At 39.7% G+C, this 19,686-nt stretch overlaps 1 protein-coding gene across 4 annotated transcripts in view; it reads left to right on the forward strand.

Annotated features, from left to right (window-relative positions):
• Window positions 1–10,909, forward strand: part of MYO1B (myosin IB) — a 182,646-nt gene extending 171,737 nt beyond the window's left edge. For all 4 annotated transcript variants that reach the window (XM_004276947.3, XM_033400310.2, XM_033400312.2 and 1 more), the window contains 4 exons: window positions 1,560–1,692; window positions 2,340–2,492; window positions 3,964–4,091; window positions 9,028–10,909. In XM_004276947.3, the coding sequence (XP_004276995.1) occupies window positions 1,560–1,692; window positions 2,340–2,492; window positions 3,964–4,091; window positions 9,028–9,151 (538 nt within the window). In that variant the 3' untranslated portion in view covers window positions 9,152–10,909. The remainder of the gene's footprint in view (window positions 1–1,559; window positions 1,693–2,339; window positions 2,493–3,963; window positions 4,092–9,027) is intronic.
• Window positions 10,910–19,686: the final 8,777 nt, after the last annotated feature.

Consider the following 19,686-nt stretch of genomic DNA (forward strand, 5'->3'; position numbering starts at 1 on the left):
CAAAATGAAGCCGTGGTTTTTCCTTGACGTCTTTGAAGAAGCCTCCCCGTCACCCCACAGGTCTTTAGGGAAGGCCACCTTGGTGCCATGTGTGTGATCACGCCTCTTACAAGAAGTAGTTTGGAAGAAAACTGCTCTGATTCTGAATGTTTGCCTTGGCCACCTCTGTCCATTTAGGGGCATATCCTAAGAGGAAAGGCCCGATTTTTCTTTCATATATGGCCTACTTAGAGCCAGAGTTACATGGTAATATTAAGTGCTCTGCAGTTTTCTTCTCAAGTGGTTGCTCTGGATCTGTTCTTCCCCAGAAGGCCTACTCACTTCCTTACTCTCTGTGAGAAAATGAAAATTTTCTCTGGAGCAGGTGATGGTAATGATTTGTGTTCTTTTTACCATTGCTACGTATTGTTTAAAGATATTAATGAATCCTGTGTAGGCAGCTGTTAACCTTATAATAACAGATTAAAAGGAATGACCTATTCCTTCCTGTGAGTCCATGCACATGGGTCTTGGCTCTCCTACTTGTGAGTGATTTCTTTCTTATCAAAGTCTTACCAACCAAATGCCATGATCACATCAAAAATATATTTGAGGTGATTCCTCACTGTAGTTTTGATTTGCATTTCTCTAATGTTGTTGCTGGAGAGGGTGTGGAAAAAAGGGAACCCTCTTGCACTGTTGGTGGGGATCTAAATGGATACAGCCACTCTGGAGAACAGTATGGAGGTCCCTTAAAAAACTAAAAATAGAATTACCATATGATCCAGCAATCCCACTACTGGGCATATACCCTGAGAAAACTATAATTCAAAAAGAGTCACGTACCACAATGTTCATTGCAGCACTATTTACAATAGCCAAGACATGGAAGCAACCTAAGTGTCCGTCGACAGATGAATGGATAAAGAAGATGTGGTACATATATACAATGGAATATTACTCGGCCATAAAAAGGAACGAAATAGAGTTATTTGTAGTGAGGTAGATGGACCTAGAGTCTGTCATACAGAGTGAAGTAAGTCAGAAAGAGAAAAATACCGTATGCTAACACATATGGAATCCAAAAAAATATATATATATTGGTTCTGATGATCCTAGGGGCAGGACAGGAATAAAAACACAGACGTAGAGAATGGACTTGAAGACACGGGGAAGGGGCAGGGTAAACTGGGACAAAGTGAGAGAGTAACATTGACATATACACACCACCAAATGTAAAATAGATAGCTAGTGGGAAGCAGCTGCATCGCATGGGGAGATCAGCAGGGAGATCAGCTCGGTGCTTTGTGACCACCTAGGGAGGTTGGGAGGGAGACGCAAGAAGGAGGGGATATGGGGATATATGTATACGTATAGCTGATTCACTTTGTTATACAGCAGAAACTAACACAACATTGTAAAGCAGTTATACTCCAATAAAGATGTTAAAAAAAGAAAAGAAAAAATATATATATATATTTGAAATTTGAATTTCAAAATCAACTGACCTGTTACCTTTTTCTAGTTAGTAGTACTTCCATGTGAAACCATTTCTTACGTGAGGAACTTTTTTCCTTTAGTGTTGGGCAGCCATTCCAAGGGCCTTACCTGGAAATCAACAAGAATCCCAAGTATAAGAAACTCAAAGATGCCATTGAAGAAAAGATTATCATTGCTGAAGTGGTGAACAAAATTAACCGTGCTAATGGGAAGGTAAAAACGCTAACCCTGAAGACCTGTAAGAAGTGTTTATCAGTTGGGACAGTTTTCTGAATGTTAAAATTTGCATTTCGGAAATAGACTCACAGACATAGAAAACAAATTTATGGTTACCAAAAGGGAAAGGAGTGGGGAGGGGTAAATTAGGAATTTGGGGTTAACAGATACACACTACTAAATATAAAATAGATAAACAATAAGGTCCTACTGTATAGCGCAGGGAACTATATTCATTATCTTGTAATAATCTATAACAGAAAAGAATCTAAATATATATATGTGTGTGTGTGTGTATAACTGAATCACTTTGCTCTGTGCTGAAACTGACACAACATTGTAAATCAACTATACTTCAAAAAAATTTGCATTTCGTATACTCTACAGAGTGATTGTGAATGGAGCTGTTTTCTCTTACCTTTAAGCTTAGGTGGAATTTTCCTTGTTCTCTGAAATTTTTGTGAGTTAAAATAGATTATCTGTGTTCTTTAGTGTGTTCTCGTTTACGTAGGCGTGCATGCTGAAAAATATTAGAATAATATTTTCTACATTTCTACAAATAACAGTGCTTTAAACTCATGAACTCTTTTGGGGGGATTTTTGATCATTGGTTTTACATCCTTTTTTGTTTTGGTTTCTTGTAGAGTACATCCCGGATTTTCCTCTTAACAAATAATAATCTCCTTCTTGCTGATCAAAAGTCTGGACAGATCAAGTCAGAGGTTCCCCTGGTGGATGTAACCAAAGTATCGATGAGCTCACAAAATGATGGCTTCTTTGCCGTCCACCTCAAAGAGGTAAAGCTTTAACTGTTGATTTGACTGAAAGATTTCTGCATTGGTCCAATCTCTCAGAGATTGATCTAAAATTTTCCACATGTGAATAATCCTATTACTTGAAGTTTATATATTCTGTTTACCGACCTGCAAATTTGGTCTATATTCACTCATGTAAAATCTCAGGCTTGGTTCTTCAGTAACTAAATAAGATTAATGACTCTTTTTGACTCGTTCACTTGAGTTCTCATTTCACTGAGTAGCTTTTTGTTTACACCCACCATGATGTGCCTTATTTTGAGACTAATTCCTAGAAATATCAAGACATTCAAAATTATACTTCCTTCTTTTGTTTCTTCTATCTATTAAATTAGTAAATGTCTTCTTGTTCATCATTAATTTGGGGGGTTTTAATTAAAGGATGCAACTATAATAAAACAACTGCCTAGTAATTTTGACCTAAAGATTTTTTAATGTCAGCTTAACTAAGACCTACTGACTTGAACTGAGTGGTTAAGAGTGTAGGCTCTGGTATTGGTGTCACTAACTTTACAGTGACCTTGGCCAAGTCGTTTAACTTTAATATGCCTACCTAATTTTCCTTTTCTTAAAATAGGGAAAATATTAGTACCTACTTCATAGTGTTGTTATAAGGGTTAAAAGAAACTATGTAACGTGCTTTTAGCATAGTGCCTATCACATAACAAATAGTCACTGAATAAACAGATGTCAGCAAATATTAATCATATATAGGTACATACACCTAGCTAATAGATAGTAACCTATCTAGCTGATTCTAAACATAAGAAGATCCCATAAGCTTAGTTCAGCCTGTTTTCCCCACTCTGGATTTTAGCCTAAAGGAGCATATTAAATCAGTGATTCCGAGCCTCAATTACATATTAAAATATGCTGGTCCCCAGGCCATTTCCCCAGTCCAACCGAATCAGAGTTTCTTGGAATGGGGCAAAAGCATCCTGTATTTTGAAAGCTCCCCAGCTGAGTGCCTTGTGCAGCTAAGGTTGAAAGCCACTGCCTGAGAGTATTTGTTGGAAGTCTTTTTGTTGTTGTTGTTCTTATTTTTTTAACCAAATCATGGAGGAGCTTTTAGAACAGCCCTTTCAGAATGAGTTATAGGTTAGGTCAGTGCTTCTCGAGCCTGAGTTCACCCAGGGTTCTTCTTGTGGAATCATCTGCCGTGGGCCTGCGGTCAGGCCTGAGCGTCTGCTTTTCTAACAAGCTCCCAGGTGATGTGGATGGTGCTTCTGGTCCGTCGACCTACGTGGGGTGGCAAGGGCTTAGGTAACCTTACTAAAGTGCTCGGAGCAACTTGGAAGAAATACTGCTTTTGTCATTGTTTCTTCGGGAGGATGGACTCCAGGAGCTGATATTTTTAAAGAGACTATAAATGTGTTTTCAGACAAACCTGTAAACACGTACCTCCCGAGCTGTCTTTAATGATGATAACCTGACTCTCAGTTTGTCCCTTCAGGGCTCGGAAGCAGCTAGTAAAGGAGACTTTCTCTTCAGCAGTGATCACCTGATTGAAATGGCCACCAAGCTCTATCGGACGACTCTCAGCCAGACCAAACAGAAGCTCAATATTGAAATTTCTGATGAGTATGTTCATGAATGGTGTGACTGTGCCTTCTTTTAACTTGATTGTTTTAGTTGAGCGATCTGGTCTCATTCATTTTTACAACTACTACTTATTAAGTACCGAGTATGTGTCTGGCGTGTGTTCTAGCTGATGGATGGGCAGCGAGTGACACTGACCAAGTCCCCACTTTCACGTACCTGACATCCTAGTGGAGGAGATGAAATAATACATAGGTGATGTGACTTTGGTTAGTGTCAAGTGCTTGTGGAGAAAAAAAAAGGCAGGTTAAAGGTCAGATGGTGTTAATTTTGATATGGAGATCAGGGAGGGCTCTTTGATGCGGTGACATTTGAATCGAAACTGGAATCTAGGGAGATGCCTTCCGGGGGAGGCAGCAGGTACAGAGGCCCTGAAGCAGGAGTGGACGTGGTGGCAGAGTGAAATGGGGAGGGAAGACCCTGGAGCAAGAGGCAGAGGGACCCGGCTGTGCAGAGCCTGGTAGCTGAGGTCAGGAACTGAGATTTTGCTGCTGATGAAAAGTCACTGTGGGTTATGGGCAAGAATGTGGCGTGACCCGATTTATGATTTTTGAAGAGCTCTCTGGCTGCAGGGTGGGGAATGACTGTTAGGGAGGCAAGAGTGAAAGCAGAGAAGATAGTTGGGAGCTTCTGTGAGCTCTTGAGGGTAAGGACGTTGAGGCTTAGGCTAGGATGTGAGTAGGGGAAGTACTGAGAAGTAGTCAGGTTCTGAGTGTGATTTGAAGGAAAACGAGAACTTATTACCATACTGGGTGTTAGGTTTGGGGCCTGAGCCTACATGGTACCATTTACTGCAGTAGCTGACACTGAAGAAAGAGGGGTTTGGGGGTGGCTGAGGTGTGGGGAGTCAGGAGTGCCGGTTTGGGATGTGTTAGGTACTTGAGATACCTTTTCTCACATGTAAACGAGAGTTATAGAGTAAGTGTTCCATGTTGACAACGGTTCACTAGTGTCAAGACGGCTGTGAGTTTGAAATTCGCTTTTTTGGCTTCACGTTAGGGCTCTGATTATGGAGACGTGTGATTTGTATGCAGATTGGAGCATCCCTCCACTTATTAAATCGGTCAATATGAGATCATTGACATGAATTTTAGTCACTATGTGGATTGACACTTACTTGATTACTTTTTAATAGATTGTTTACCATCTGTGTATCTACTTCCTTGCACGCAGAGTAAAAATTTGCAACACCATATCGCTCAGGAAATGATTTTATTTACTAATGAAGATTTTGCCAGCCTATTCTATCTCAAGTCTTTATAAAAGTCTCTCTAAAATAAATTCATACCCATTCCTGTCCCCTTGTAAACCAAACCAACTCTCCTTGATGTGTTAGGATTGACAGAACCTTAGGTTCATTGTCTGTTCTAAGAATGGTGTTTAGATGGGGCGCGGGGGTGTGGGGATATTGGCCTTTATGTATACTCTATATTGGAAAATGCAATTTACACAAAATAACTTTCCTTATGATTGAGTCCTTTCTCATAAAACAAAGAAATTAGGAAAAAAGATAAGGGCTTGTTGGGTTCCAGGCAATTAAGGTTTTAACCTGTGAGGGCTGTTAGATCTTTAAACTCTCTTTAGTTGAAGTTTTTCATAACTCAGGAAACTACACTTCTTGTTTTGGTGGGACTGGTCATTCCCACTCATCGTGGAAAGATTCTGTGTGTTCAGATGGAGAAGCTCCTTGATATATGGATGAAGCAGCCTCGCATTTGGTCTGCTACATTAATAAGGCCATCTTTGCAGAGAAAATCGCGCCAACATCCAGACCACAAAGGATTGCTGCCTTTAAGCACCTCCCAAACTGGCATTCTGAGAACACTGCCTTTGCAGGATGTTAGTAGTGATGTGCTGTGAAGAAATGTACAGTCCTTCTTCACTATAGCACCTCCCAGAGCCTCTGCAGTCCTGTTGCACGTTGTGACTCTCCTGAGGGGCTCCGGGGGGTGCCATGTGCTGTATCAACCACAGGACCCCTCCAGTGGCTCTCACAATTTCTGTTCGAGGCACATGATCTCGGAACACTGATGGGGATAGTTTGCTTCAGGGCGGCAGGGACCCTGCTTGTCACAGAAGAGGGGTGTGATGTTCTAGCTGTGTAGGCTTTTAATAAACATGCTTGACTGTGCGAAGATTCTGTGTGGCCACGTGAAGAAAACAAACATTTAGTAGCATTATAAACCAGTCCAGAACACCTTTCCTTCCCCTATTCCTAATTATTAGTTGGTCTCATAAAAATAAAATAGCTGATGGAAGCTTGCCTAGCACCATGGTCCCTTCCTGGGCAGTGCAGGAAGCCACGTGGCAGAGCAAGGCTCCCATGTAGCCTCTGATTCATAACCTCTGGGAGCTCTTAAGCAGGGATTATACTCCTTTTTGGAGAGGATTTTAAACAAAATTTTGCATTTTAAACAAAATTTTACAGAGTCATGGGGAGGGGTGCCCATGACGTATTTTTGCAGACTATACAGACCAGTGTTGTAAACAGCATACTGTTCTGTGACCAGGACCTTCCTCAGTAGATCCTTTTCAGAAGTAGAAGTAGTTATTCTAACAGACCCAGTCTCCGCAATCCCTATATGTCAGTTTATAGGAGGAAAGTCAAAGGCCTGTTACTTCCTTAGAGCAGTTTTAACCTGCACATGTAGAAGTGAGAATTGAATTCAGTGAGAGACTCAACTGCCTTATAATCCCCAGTCCTTAAACTCCCAAACTATTCAGTCTGTAAATAGATTGCATTTTAAGGATAACCTTAAATAAGATCTATAGTATTTCTAAAAATGAATCTATAGTAATAGAAACTAAAGTGAATTTTTCTATTCAGTATTTTAAATATACATGTGTATATGCATACACGTATACACACATACATGTAATACACACATACACATATATTATTTAAGTTATACAGTTGTTTTTCTGAATATTTCAAATCCAAACAACTAATCTATGTTCCTTTTACTGTGAAGTTCTGTTATTGGTGCTGTGAAATCATGCGTCTGACATGATTATTTGCTGTAGGATGATTCTCTGTCCTTACTGTGGGCCAGGCTTCAGTTTTCTCTTCTATGAAATAGAGATAAATAATGGTACTTACCTCATAGGATTGTTTTAAAGTTGAGTTAATATGTGTAACTTACTAAGAACAGTGTGGTCCGTAGTAAATACTCAGTAAAGTTTAGTTACCGTTATTTGTAGAGTGAATCACGGTCATGAATTGCGAACACAGAGACAGCCAGTGTATGCTAAAGTTATTGGGAAAAGAACTCCCCGTACATTTATTACTACAAGTGGCCTTTAAAAATTAAAATGTAAAAATATTTGATTATTTATGTTAAACTTGAAAGGTTTTGTTTTTCCTTTGAGGCGCATAGATATAAGTATACATGCTGGAGAGAGATCTCAGGCGAATTTGGAACTAGAGCTTCTTTTTTAGTGCTTTCAAGTTGAAAAGAAACAGCCCATTTGAAAGCTCAGAAGTACCACCGATGAGTACAAACTTATGTGTCACGTTTCACTCCAGTAGCTAATGTTTGCAAAATGTGGCCTCTTTAGACCTTGAAACAGAGACTAACATGTACAGAGCAGAGCTGTCGTCGTGGGTGCCAGTGAGCGTGTGACCCATTACATGGTTTTTAGAGTGACTCACTTAATTGTATGCCAGTGACTCAGAAAACAGTTCCCTGAGAAACATAACCGAAAGTATGGTAACATTACACTGATTCTGATGGTGGAGAGAAAAGAGCACAGGCCTTGAGCTGGGAAGGGCTGGGTTCTGGTTCAGCCATGCTGCCCTCATGCCTCCTTGGTGATGCCGTCCTGGAGGGCAGAGACCTCAATTTATACATCTGGATGTCTGTCCCTCACAGCACCCAGCCCAGGGGGAAGCCAGTCATATGTCTGTTGTAGGAAGGAGTGACAGATAATCTTGTGGGCAGGCACTCGATCCATGAAAGGAAAGATTTGAACTAGAATATGGTTTCCCACAGTGTACCACATATACCACTGGTAGCATAAGAGGTGGCTTTGGGTGTACACTGATAGATTTTTATGTATGTGTGGATATTAAAAATATAACTGGCAGATCAGACTCATGATTTCATCATTTTTATTCAGTAGGTCACAGCTATTTTGCAACATTTATTTAGTGTGTAGATATGAAAAAAGATGTGTAGGATGTATGTAAATATCCAGCATTTGGAAACCATAGTCTGGAGTGTCTCTAGACCCCTTTTCTTTTTTTTCATTTATTTATTTAATTTATTTATTTTGGGCTGCATTGGGTCTTCGTTGCTGTGCGCGGGCTTTCTCTAGTTGTGGAGAGCGGGGTCTACTCTTCGTTGCGGTGCGCGGGCTTCTCATCGCGGTGGCTTCTCTTATTGTGGAGCACGGGCTCTAGAGCGCAGGCTCAGTAGTTGTGGCGCACGGGCTTTGTTGCTCCGCGGCGTGTGGGATCTTCCCGGACCAGGGCTCGAACCCGTGTCCCCTGCATCGTCAGGCGGACTCACAATCACTGCACCACCAGGGAAGCCCTAGGCCCCTTTTCTGAAATTCTGTATTGCATTTTCTCAATTTGTTGATAATTTAATATTTTTGCTATGCAGAAATGGAGAAAAATGGAAAATAGCACGTTCATCTTTCCGTCTGAAACATGGAAATAATTATTCATAGCCCTTCTTACGGTATAGGAATATAATGAGCTAATGAACTTGAGTTTACTTAGGGCTAAATTATGGCCACTGGAAGCAAAATGCAGTGTAATACCTGTTGGTGTGATCCTGTGGCTAGAAGGGCTGATGGAAAGGGGAATACTTGTCAAGGTAAATATCCATTAAAAAACAAAAGCTGATGTTAGTGTAATCATCAGCTGTTTAATGTGTACTTTTCTTCAGTTTGTCTTATTCTTTCCTCCTAGGTTCCTGGTGCAGTTCAGACAAGACAAAGTATGTGTGAAGTTTATTCAGGGCAACCAGAAAAATGGGAGTGTCCCAACATGCAAGCGAAAAAACAACCGTCTTCTTGAAGTCGCTGTCCCTTAACTGGCGCCTCCCCTCTGCTTCCATGGACTCGTTTCTTTGTAATAGTGCAATTTGGTTTTGCTTTGTTTGGGGTTCATTGTATGTTCGGGAATTGCCAAAGGTTAATACTGTTAGAGTCCCTTGGCAAAATAAAAATATTTGACTAATCAGTTTTTACTATTGGAATAGTTTTAACCCTTAAAGTACACATTCTGTCCTGGGACAAGATTGTAGAAACTAACAATAACTATGCCATGTCGTGCGTGTTCCTTGTTTAGTCATCATGTTAGATCTTTGTGCCCTAAAGCAATATATTACTCATAAATCATTAATACATCTAAGTGTAGGAAACGGTCTTAACAGATAGTGCATCCGTTCATCAACTATTTATTGAATGCCTGCTCTGTGCTAGGCATTGTACTAGGTGATACGAAAACTTATTAGGAACCTTTTTTTTTTGTTTTAAGGCCATTGCATTCTGGCTGGTTTGTGCTGGCTGTACCAGGGCTAAGAGAGTTTGAAAATGTTGAGACCAAAACAGTAACTGTTGATGATGGACAGCATTTGTTAGGAACCCTGTAGTATGATCTTTAACAATATATACTTCAAGAAGGGCTGGTCCTAGGAAGTAGATACATTGATATGTGACTCGGTAAAATTGCCTCTACGTGTGGTTTCTGTTTGAAAAGAGAAAACTGACATTTGAACAGGACTTTTAAAGTGTTCAGATCTCTTGTAATTGCTTTTAACGGTAGAAAAGACTCTTTCTTATTTTAGAAAAAGTGACAGAAGCAGTCCAGTAAGGTTATACTTTCCTGTTTCTGGTAAACATCATATATGATCCTAGATATGCTAATATCTGCAGAGTGTTGTTTTCACCCAAATTACAGTGAAAGGCTGAAAGCCTTTCAGATGGTGGCAAGCATTCTATATGATGTGCAATAGACATCCGAGATCTTTTTTGAAAGTTTTATTTATAATATACATTTTGTATGAGAGAGATGATTAGTACAGGGTACATATTTTAGCCAAGGATCAAAATGGTGTGTGTTAATTTGCAGGATTTTCCCCCCCCAAATTCACAGTAAGGATTCACTTTGGAAACTATATTTTAAACTTCGGAATCAAATCGTTTCTCATTTGGGAGGATAATGTATATACATTGGTATGTTAAATAATAAAACTGTTCGAATTTGGTGCCATTTCCTGGATCACAACTGTATTTTTGTATTTCAAGCTATTTTCTTACGTTGTATGTCAATGTATTGTCGCACAGAAAGGCTTTACAATCCAAACGTTACGCGTTCTCTGTGTAATTGAATTTCACTTAGCTTTTGTAAACCAGAAACATTCGTTGAAAGTATTTTCTGGGGATTTTCTTTTAACTTTTGTACTTTAAAAAGTTGCTCCCATAAAGAAATTCTCAGAAGCCTTTGTGTTTATTGGCTCAGGTAGAGGATATAATTACTTTCTTTGTCTTTTCCAACATGTATATAAAGTGGTAGATTGATGATTACTGAAATAGGTGAGTAGAAATTTGGAATTGAGAGGTGTTTTATTAAAATGTTTTTAAAAATATGTAATACATTCACACTGTTCAACATACAAATAAATGTAAAAAGATATATAATACAAATTCTCCATCCCATCAGTCACCCATCTGCTCAGTTCCTGTGCCTCCCTGCAAAGTTAACCATTGTTTTTAATTGGTTTTACTTTATGCATATGCTTACAAGAAGAAATAAAAAGAGATTCTTATCTTCCTCCTGCTTTACAAAAGCTATTATAGATATTGTTCTTCACTTTGCCTTTTTCGCTCTTCATTCTTTGTACCGTATAGTCTTCCGTTGTATGGGTGCACTATAATGTATTTATCCAGTCCCCTACTGATCATCATTGGGTTGTTTGCTGAACGGAAGTTCACAGGGGCACGGCACTGTTGGCCAGACCTGCCTGTGCTGCCCACCCACCCCCATGCCTGACTAGAGGTTACTGATAAGCTGTAATGTTGCTTACTACAGCGGGTGTGCGTCCAGTACTTCTGTATCTTTGAATTTCTGTCACTCTCCTGCAGTGGAGAATTAAAGTATTGGTGTACCTTAGTGACACAGCCCTAACTTGTTCCCAACCACCACTTAGTTGCCCAGCCCCTGAAGTGGCTTGTAGATGTTGTGCTTGAAAAAAGTAACCAGGCAGTGAGGACCAACATCAGACCATGGTAGTCGCCAAGTTTGCAGTGCTGTTGATGCCGTTACCCTTGACTTTGACATCCATCTACCACAAGGCAAGAAGCGAACGTGGGAAAGTTACTGTCTTAAAGACTGGTTACGGTTTTGTATTTCACACTCTTGGAATAATAACTTGGACCCAGTACTTAGATGTAAGACCTTCAGCTGTAGTTTGAGTACCTTTGCTCATACCCCAGGGGTTACAGGTATGTCTGTAATGGCAAAGCACCAGGGCCAAGGGTTCTGAGAATCAGGGACATCCTTAGTATTGAAGATTTGGCTGAAATCTAAGAGAATAAACAGTTTTATAATCATGTCATTTCAATAATATGCTGAGTGAGAACTCTCAAGTTCATGTAACTGAGTGTAATTATGATAATTACAGCATGGTTTAAAATTCTTTTGAGGCTAAATATAATAGACAACAGCTTTTTTGTTTGTTTGTTTTTATACGCTATTTTTCATGTACTAGGTAAGGTAATTTAGGCCCTAAGATATTCAAATAAGAAGCACTTTTTAAAATGGTGTATGTTGCTGGTAAATTCCATAATGGTCTATTATATTAGGCTTTTGCCAAAAGGCATTGTAGTAAGAGCCTTTGTTTTTAAGCTGGGCATTGTTTTTCCATTAATACTGCAGTACTCAAATTCACAAAAACGTGCAGTGGAACGAAGGGCAGTAGTTCTGCTTTTTTTTTTTTTTTTTTTGGCGGTATGCGGGCCTCTCGCTGTTGTGGCCTCTCCCGTTGCGGAGCACGGGCTCCAGACGCGCAGGCTCAGCGGCCATGGCTCACGGGCCCAGCCGCTCTGCTGCATGTGGGATCTTCCCGGACCGGGGCACGAACCTGTGTCCCCTGCATCGGCAGGCAGGCTCTCAACCACTGCACCGTCAGGGAAGCCCAGTAGTTCTGCTTTTCTTTCCTCCTGGTAAGAGTAGCAGCTGTGAGTTTTCATTGTCCGTTTGAAGATTCAATGTTGAGGAGCTGAGGTGCTCTTTCTTTGGATATCATTTTAACAATTCCCATTCCGTGCGCTTTCATTCTCAGGGTTTGCTTAGCTAAACCCTAGGAAGCTGCGGTCTTGACCAGCTGGCACTTGCTTCTGGTCTCATCAGCTTCTATTCCAATAGCCACTCAGTAGAAAATTAGTTTTTCAGTTGTTTTCTTCCAAATCTTGGAATCATTTGCTTCGTTCTCTTTGGTTTGAAGATCATTTTCAGAATCTGGAGTTAATCACAGTACAGCGTAAACCACAATCTCTTCCTCATTAACTTTTTTTTGCTGGCATGGTGGCCAGATCCCTCTGCTCAGTTACATAAAATTCAACAAAAATCTGAGTTTGTGAGGAAAATAGTCTCAGCTTCTCAGCGTTTAAGGAGGAAACTGGGAACAGAATTTAATTCCATGTTCACCAAAAGGCCTGGCAGTACTGAGAGAAAGAAATATCAATAGATCAGCCAGCTTACCTTATCATTTCACTTAGTTTTTTAATGTTTTTTTTTAATCCAGTTTTGAGACATAATTGACATTTAGTTTTAGGTATACAACATAATGATTTGCTATGGGTGTATTATTGTGAAAAGATTATCACAATAAGTTAACATCCCATCACCTCTCATAGTTAATTTTTGTGATGAGGACTTTTAAGAGTATTCTCTTAGGTCATTTCACTTATACTCATCCCAACTTTCTTTTTTCTTTTCCTTTCTTTCTTTCTCTCACCAATTAATGGTTCTGGCATATTCTCTTTTAAAATATTTTTGTTTAACGACATACACATCAGAAATGTACACAAACCAGAAATGGACCTATCAAAGAATTTTTACAGAGTGAACACATCCATGTAACTAGCACCGAAAAAAGAAGCACCCCAAAGATAGCACCCAGGAGCCCCCGTCTCCATCCCAGACATAATTCCTTATAAAAGTAACTTTTCTCTTGTTTTCTAGTACTATATATTAATTTTGCCCTTTTGTTTTACTTCCTATAAGTAGAATCATCCAGTATATACTCCTCCTTCTGGCCTCTTTCATTCAAACTGCTTCAAATTTTGGATTTTGATCTTTTCCTGGGCTAGCAATATGATACTCTCGTGATGGTGGCCAGTGGCTGCAGCCGCAGCTCCCAGTCAGCTCCGTGATCACAAGGGGAAACAGCTGATACACTTACAACCATTCTGTACCCATATAACCTTCTGTTTTTCACTTGCAGTATAGTATTCAATAAATCACATGAGATATTCAACATTTATTATGAAACAGGCTTTGTGTTAGGTGATGTTGCCCAACTGTAGCCTAATGTAAGTGTTCTGAGCATGTTTAAGGTAGTCCAAGCTACGCTATGATGTTCCATAGATTAGGTGTATTAGATGCATTTTCTACTTGTGATATGTTCAACTTACAATGGGTTTATCAGGAACGTAACCCCATCGTAAGTTGAGGAAGATTTGTAATTGTGAAATTCATTCATATTATTGCATGTAGCTAAAGTTTGTTCTCCTGGCTGCGTGCTACGTCATCATGTGGGTAGATGGCACTTTTGTAATCCACGTTGCTGGGCGTTTGGCTATTGTGCATAGTGCTTCTGCAGACATTCTTGTGCACATCACTTGGTGAATATCTGTACACATTTCTGCTGGATATACACCTAGGGATAGAGCTGCTGGGTCGTAGGGTAAGATATGTTCAGCTTTAGTAGATTCCATCAAACTGACTTCCAAAGAATCTGTACCAGTTTACACTCGCCCCAGCAGTGTATGGGGTCGCAGTTGCCACACCTGGTATTGTCAGTCGTTTTGTCAGTCGTTTTCATTTTGATCCTTCTGATGGCTCTTTAATTTGCATTTTCCTGGTGACTAATGAGCTCAAGTACCTTTTCAATATTGGCCATTTGCTTATCATCTCTTGTGAAGTGCCTATTCAAGTATTTTGCCATTTTTTCTGTTGGGGTTGTCTGTCTTTTTGATTTGCACACGTGTGTTTTGGATATGAGACCTTTATTGGATGTGTGTGAGGTCAGCATCTTCTCACAGTCTGGTTTCCTTTCTACTCTCTTACCAGTGTCTTTTGATGAATAGACATTCCATTTTAGTGTAGTCCAGTTTGCCGATTCTTTCCTTTATGGTTGGTACTTTTTAGTTTCCAGTTTACAAAATATTTGTTTACCCAAGGTTATGAATAGATTTGCCTATGATTTCTTTTAGAAGCTTTATTGTTTTGCCTTTCACATTTAGCTCTTTAGTTTACTGGAATTTTTGTTTGTTTTTGAATGGTGTGAGCTAGGGAGTCAAGATTCATTTTTTTTCCATATGGATACCCAGTGGACCCGGCACTTTTCATTGAAAAGGTCATCCTTGCCCTACTGCACTGTTTATTCTCTGTTCTATTACATTGATTATGTATCTTTGTGTCAATAGTAAACTGTGTCGGTTATTATAGCTTTGTGACATGTTGTCATAGTCACTTAGAAGGGAAATTCATAACTCTTAGAGGTCCTACGTTCTTGTGATAGGAGGGGGAAAAGCATTAAAACTAATAAATACACATTTCCAGGTATTTTGAGTAGTGATAGAGTTCAAAAGATAGAAGTCCAAAAATTTGGACTTCTAAAATTAGCCCTTCACTAGCCACAGGGATTGGGCATGGGAGTTCCTAATGGGATCATATGGGGAAAATATTCAAGGTTTCCTTGAAGTAAATTAACAACTTCTAATTTTATGTGATATTTTGGTTTTCCATTAACTCATTGGTTCCTATCCATATTACTAATCATCCCCATTTACAGTTTTCCATAAAATCTTCATAAAATTATCATGTAAGTGCATGTGAGTATTTTCTTTTGTTTCTAGGTGTTTCCCTCTTCGATTAAGTCTTTGATGGTAGATAATGAGAGACCTCTGAGGGTTTTTCTAGTTCTTTAACAATCTTCTACAATATTTTTTCAGTCTTTTACAACAGCTTACATTGTGCAGTGATAATAGAGATAGATAATATCTATCTATAGAAATAGATAATATTTGTAGATGAGTCCAGGCGGTGTTGCAGGTGGATTCCGCATCTGTGGCTCCCACACTTTTTTTAATTAGAAAAAAATGATTTTTCTAAATCATTTCCTAGTAATCACCCAGTCCATTCTCTTGTGTGCAGTTCTGAGCTAGTTAAATTCAGAATTGCCTTCTCTAAAATGATCACTGCAAACTCAGCTTTCCTGAGGTCGAGATTTTAATTGACAGAGTGGAGCAGTAAAGCCATATGGATCCTTTTTTTTTTTTTTCTCCCCCATGAGGGGCAAATTGTAGGCAGACAATATGTTTAATATTGATTTTATATGCAACAATAATAATTTCCCAGAAAGGTACGCATATCTGTAAGTCAAATAAGGAAGAAGCTTGTATGGGTCTCAGCTCATACACAGAAGGGAGAGGGATGGAGTTGTTGAGGCACTGCGTAGAAGAAAATAAAACTTTCTTCCATTTAGAAACCTGAAAGTAGTCCTTCAGCTACAAGGTCATCTTCATTGTTTCTTCAGTAATATAATGTATATGGTAATATTGCCATTCTATTTTCTCTTAGAATATATTCTATCTTCTGAAAGGGGATAGTGTTATATTTAAGCAGAGTAATTATAATGACTCATTCTCCTTGTTATAGCCCCTAAAAATGACCTGAAATGAATTTCCTAAAGTTTGAAAACTGCTTTTAGAATAGAGCTCGCGGAAGATAGAACTGTATCTATTAGATAGGACTCAGCACCATTTTATTCAGTTGAAACTACTGAATACTTTTTTGATGGGGGAAAATCAGTACGTTTCTATTCAGATGTCCCAGCTGGCATTTTTGAGATTCAAGTTCAAAAAGGGCTTGACAAGTTTAATGCTGCCCAGGCATACCATTTACTCAGGAGGGGAGACAACTTATTTCTATCATTGTTTTGTAAAATTTGGGTGACTATAAACAAAAATAAAAAGAAAGATGTTCATAGATGTCTTTTTGTTGGAAAACATGGTCACTTTACTACAGCTTTGAATATAAATGGGGAAAAAGTTCTTGTGTCTGGGTATTATGGACTCACTCGGCACAAATTAAGGTAGGGATTCAGGAAATGTCAGTAGTTGGAACCTAGTCTTTCTGATCATCTCGGAGGCTGTTTGGTAACAGCTTTCTTTACTTCCTTGCATAAGCTGGACTTGGATCTGAAAAAAAAAAAAGGGGGGATCTGGTACCATTAAAGGAAAAGCAGTTGGGAGCTGTCACTGAAACATTATAAAAAGGAAATCCACCCCCCAATTTGTTCCTTCCACTAGAAAAGAAACCCCACAGATGAAGATGTCATGTGGTGTCTTGAACTGCCCACACCAGACACACAAAGTCTGTTTGAAACAATTTATTTCGCAAGTGTGGTTTGATATGTACAGATGCAGACACCATTCATATCCCTGTCTAAGGATGCCATTTCTGATGGGCATTTGTGGCTAGTTAGGAAAATTGGTACAGGTCTGCTCTACTCATCCTGGATTGCTTAGAAGTCATCGTTAGTCACATGGTTGCCACTTACTTCCCAAACAAACCCATCTTTGAATACTTTGGGGCAACCACTTCAGGATTTCATTATACCATTGACCCTTGAACAACATGGGTTTGAACTTCGCAGGTCCACTTACACGTAGATTTTTTTTCAACAGCAAATACTGTAGTACTACACGATCCACAGTTGGTGGAATCCCTGGGTGCTGAACCACAGGTACGGAGGAACCACGTATATGGAGAGCCAACTATAAATTATACATGGATTTTCGACTGTGCAGAGGATTGGTTCCCCTAACCCCCGCATTGTTCAAGGGTCAATTATATTTTCTGCTGAGACATGGTACATTCTGTAATGGGAACTGCTTTACGTTGAGTGTAAAAATTTAAATTCTTCCAGTTTTGACGTTGAGTCCTGTTTTGATGTGATCACGTCACTTATTTTTCAATAATTGCATTACCACTTGTTCTTTTCATGAAGCTAATAAAATGTCTTGAAACCAGAATCAGATCCCTGAATGGGCCATTTTGCTTTACCTTAGACTTCACCTCAACAAGTCTCGCCAAATGTGTATCACTAGACAAAAATGCCAGCTGCTTGCTTGGTAGAAACCCGACACTGCTGTTCGAATGAAGGTACATTGAGAGTGTCTCCCAGGTTGCCACCTTGATTTAGAATGTGGCTGCCGAGGATTAAAAGTGTTAGTGAAGGAAAAGCACTTTCAACTCTTACCTAAAAAGAGAATCTTTCCTTTACACATTGGAGTTTCAAGAATAGCCATGAAACAATATTGAGAACGTCTGTCATCTAGTTGGGTGGATCCCAATGTTTTCTAGTATGAAGACCCCTTCTTAATTTATGCATGACTGCCTGCATGATGGTGGTCATGCTTTTAGCATCTTCTGATTGGGTAGGTACATAATTTTTCTAAGTTGATTACTTAAGTAAATTTGCACTTGCTTAATCATAGAACATCTCAGCACATTTGCAAAAAGGAACTACATACATTTGCAGTCATCAGTACAATCAACAGACAGAGCTTCATGTGGAATCATGGACCCCTTGCAAATACTCCATAGTTTGAGAATTGCCAATCTGTATCTTCCGGTTCCTTTACATCACAGATAAGAAAAATCAGGGCCCAGAGAGATTCAGTGATTGGTCCAAGTTTTTATGGTCTCTGGCAGAACTAGATTGCAATTCATGTCTCCTGGTTTTTCTACTACCCACCACAGGCTCCCTTAGTTGGATTAGAAAAGGATGATCAAACTCCTGAATTTTCATTTATGAATTTATAGTGCTGGGTATTAATGGGAGATGCCACAATATAAAAAACATGCAGGAAAGATGGAACCCCAATGTGGAAGCTCAAACTGGCAGTGCCCAGCACATGGTAATTGTTCAGTAGATAGAGCAGATGGAAGCACAACTTCTCCATTTCTAACCCTCTGTCCCTCCACCTCCACCCTGCCCGAGTGTTCCAGTTCCCTTAAACATGAAGATTTCACTTGTCCTTGTTCACTCAGTTTATACAATTGAATGTTCAAACCTGCTTTTCCCAAAGATATTTATTTATAATAATTCAACTCCCAGGCTTCCCTGGTGGCGCAGTGGTTGAGAGTCCGCCTGCCGATGCAGGGGACACGGGTTCGTGCCCAGGTCCGGGAAGATCCCAGATGCCGCAGAGCAGCTGGGCCCGTGAGCCATGGCCGCTGAGCCTGCGCGTCCGGAGCCTGTGCTCCGCAACGGGAGAGGCCACAAGAGTGAGAGGCCCGCGTACCGCAAAAATAAAAAAATAAAAATTCAACTCCCACCTCTGTCCACTCCCCACCACCAATAATTTTGTATCATAACTTTGTGAGACCATCCCACTGGCAGGAAGTGGCACAAGCAGACGGATTGTTCTAAATTCCCAGGCAAATATTTCAGAAAGAAATTTTCTCTCTTGCGATCCTGGAAAGTAACATTTATATGAATAATTAAATAAGTCTTCCCCTGGTCTTCATTCTTTCTGGTGTTAGAGAAGCTATCTCTAAGCGAATTAAGATGGTGTATCTTCCAAAAACAAATCTTATCTTTAATATAAGTATCAACTATCCTGCAGCAGGAACACCCATTTCAGAAATATATTTGCATCTTCCCAAGTCCATGAAATTGTTACTTGAATCCTACTGGACTTAGCCTTTTGTAGAAGAGCTGATAGAGCTGTCCAAGGAAGAGTGATTCGTGCCAGGCAGAGTCAGACGTTAACTCAGATGATCCTTTCCTTGGGTTCAGGGCTCTTTCAGACAAGTCGATAGTAGACTCTTCTGATTTCCCCAAAGGAAAGAGGAGAGAACAGATACCCCCAGCTGTCTGAGAAGACATAGAGCAGTTAGGTATTTTATCTCTTAGGGGAAATTGTTACTTTAAGTTTATTTGATAGTGACCATGTGTAAAGTAACAATATTAAGTCTGTATGAGACTTGGCACTTCATTTTTTTTTTTTTTAGAACAATGTGGCTGCTTGCAACACACCATTTATTTAATAGGAAGGATCAGGGAAACATTGAGTTCCATGAGGCTGCAGTAAGCCAATGCCTGCAACCTCAGATAAACAAAGTAAAGATGGGTGTTTGTACAGATTTGCACTGCTTAGACTCTGGGGGCCCTGACATCTTTTAGGAAGAGCCTTTTAGAGCAGATTGGAAGCTCCTTCTACAGTCGGTCAGCTCCATTTGTTTGATTTGTTTTGTTTTTGGCGGCGTTGGGTCTTTGTTGCTGTGCGTGGGTTTTCTATAGTTGCAGCGAGCAGGGGCTACTCTTCG

This window comes from Orcinus orca, chromosome 7 (genome assembly GCF_937001465.1).
Source record: "Orcinus orca chromosome 7, mOrcOrc1.1, whole genome shotgun sequence".
Classification (NCBI taxonomy): Eukaryota; Metazoa; Chordata; class Mammalia; order Artiodactyla; family Delphinidae; genus Orcinus; species Orcinus orca.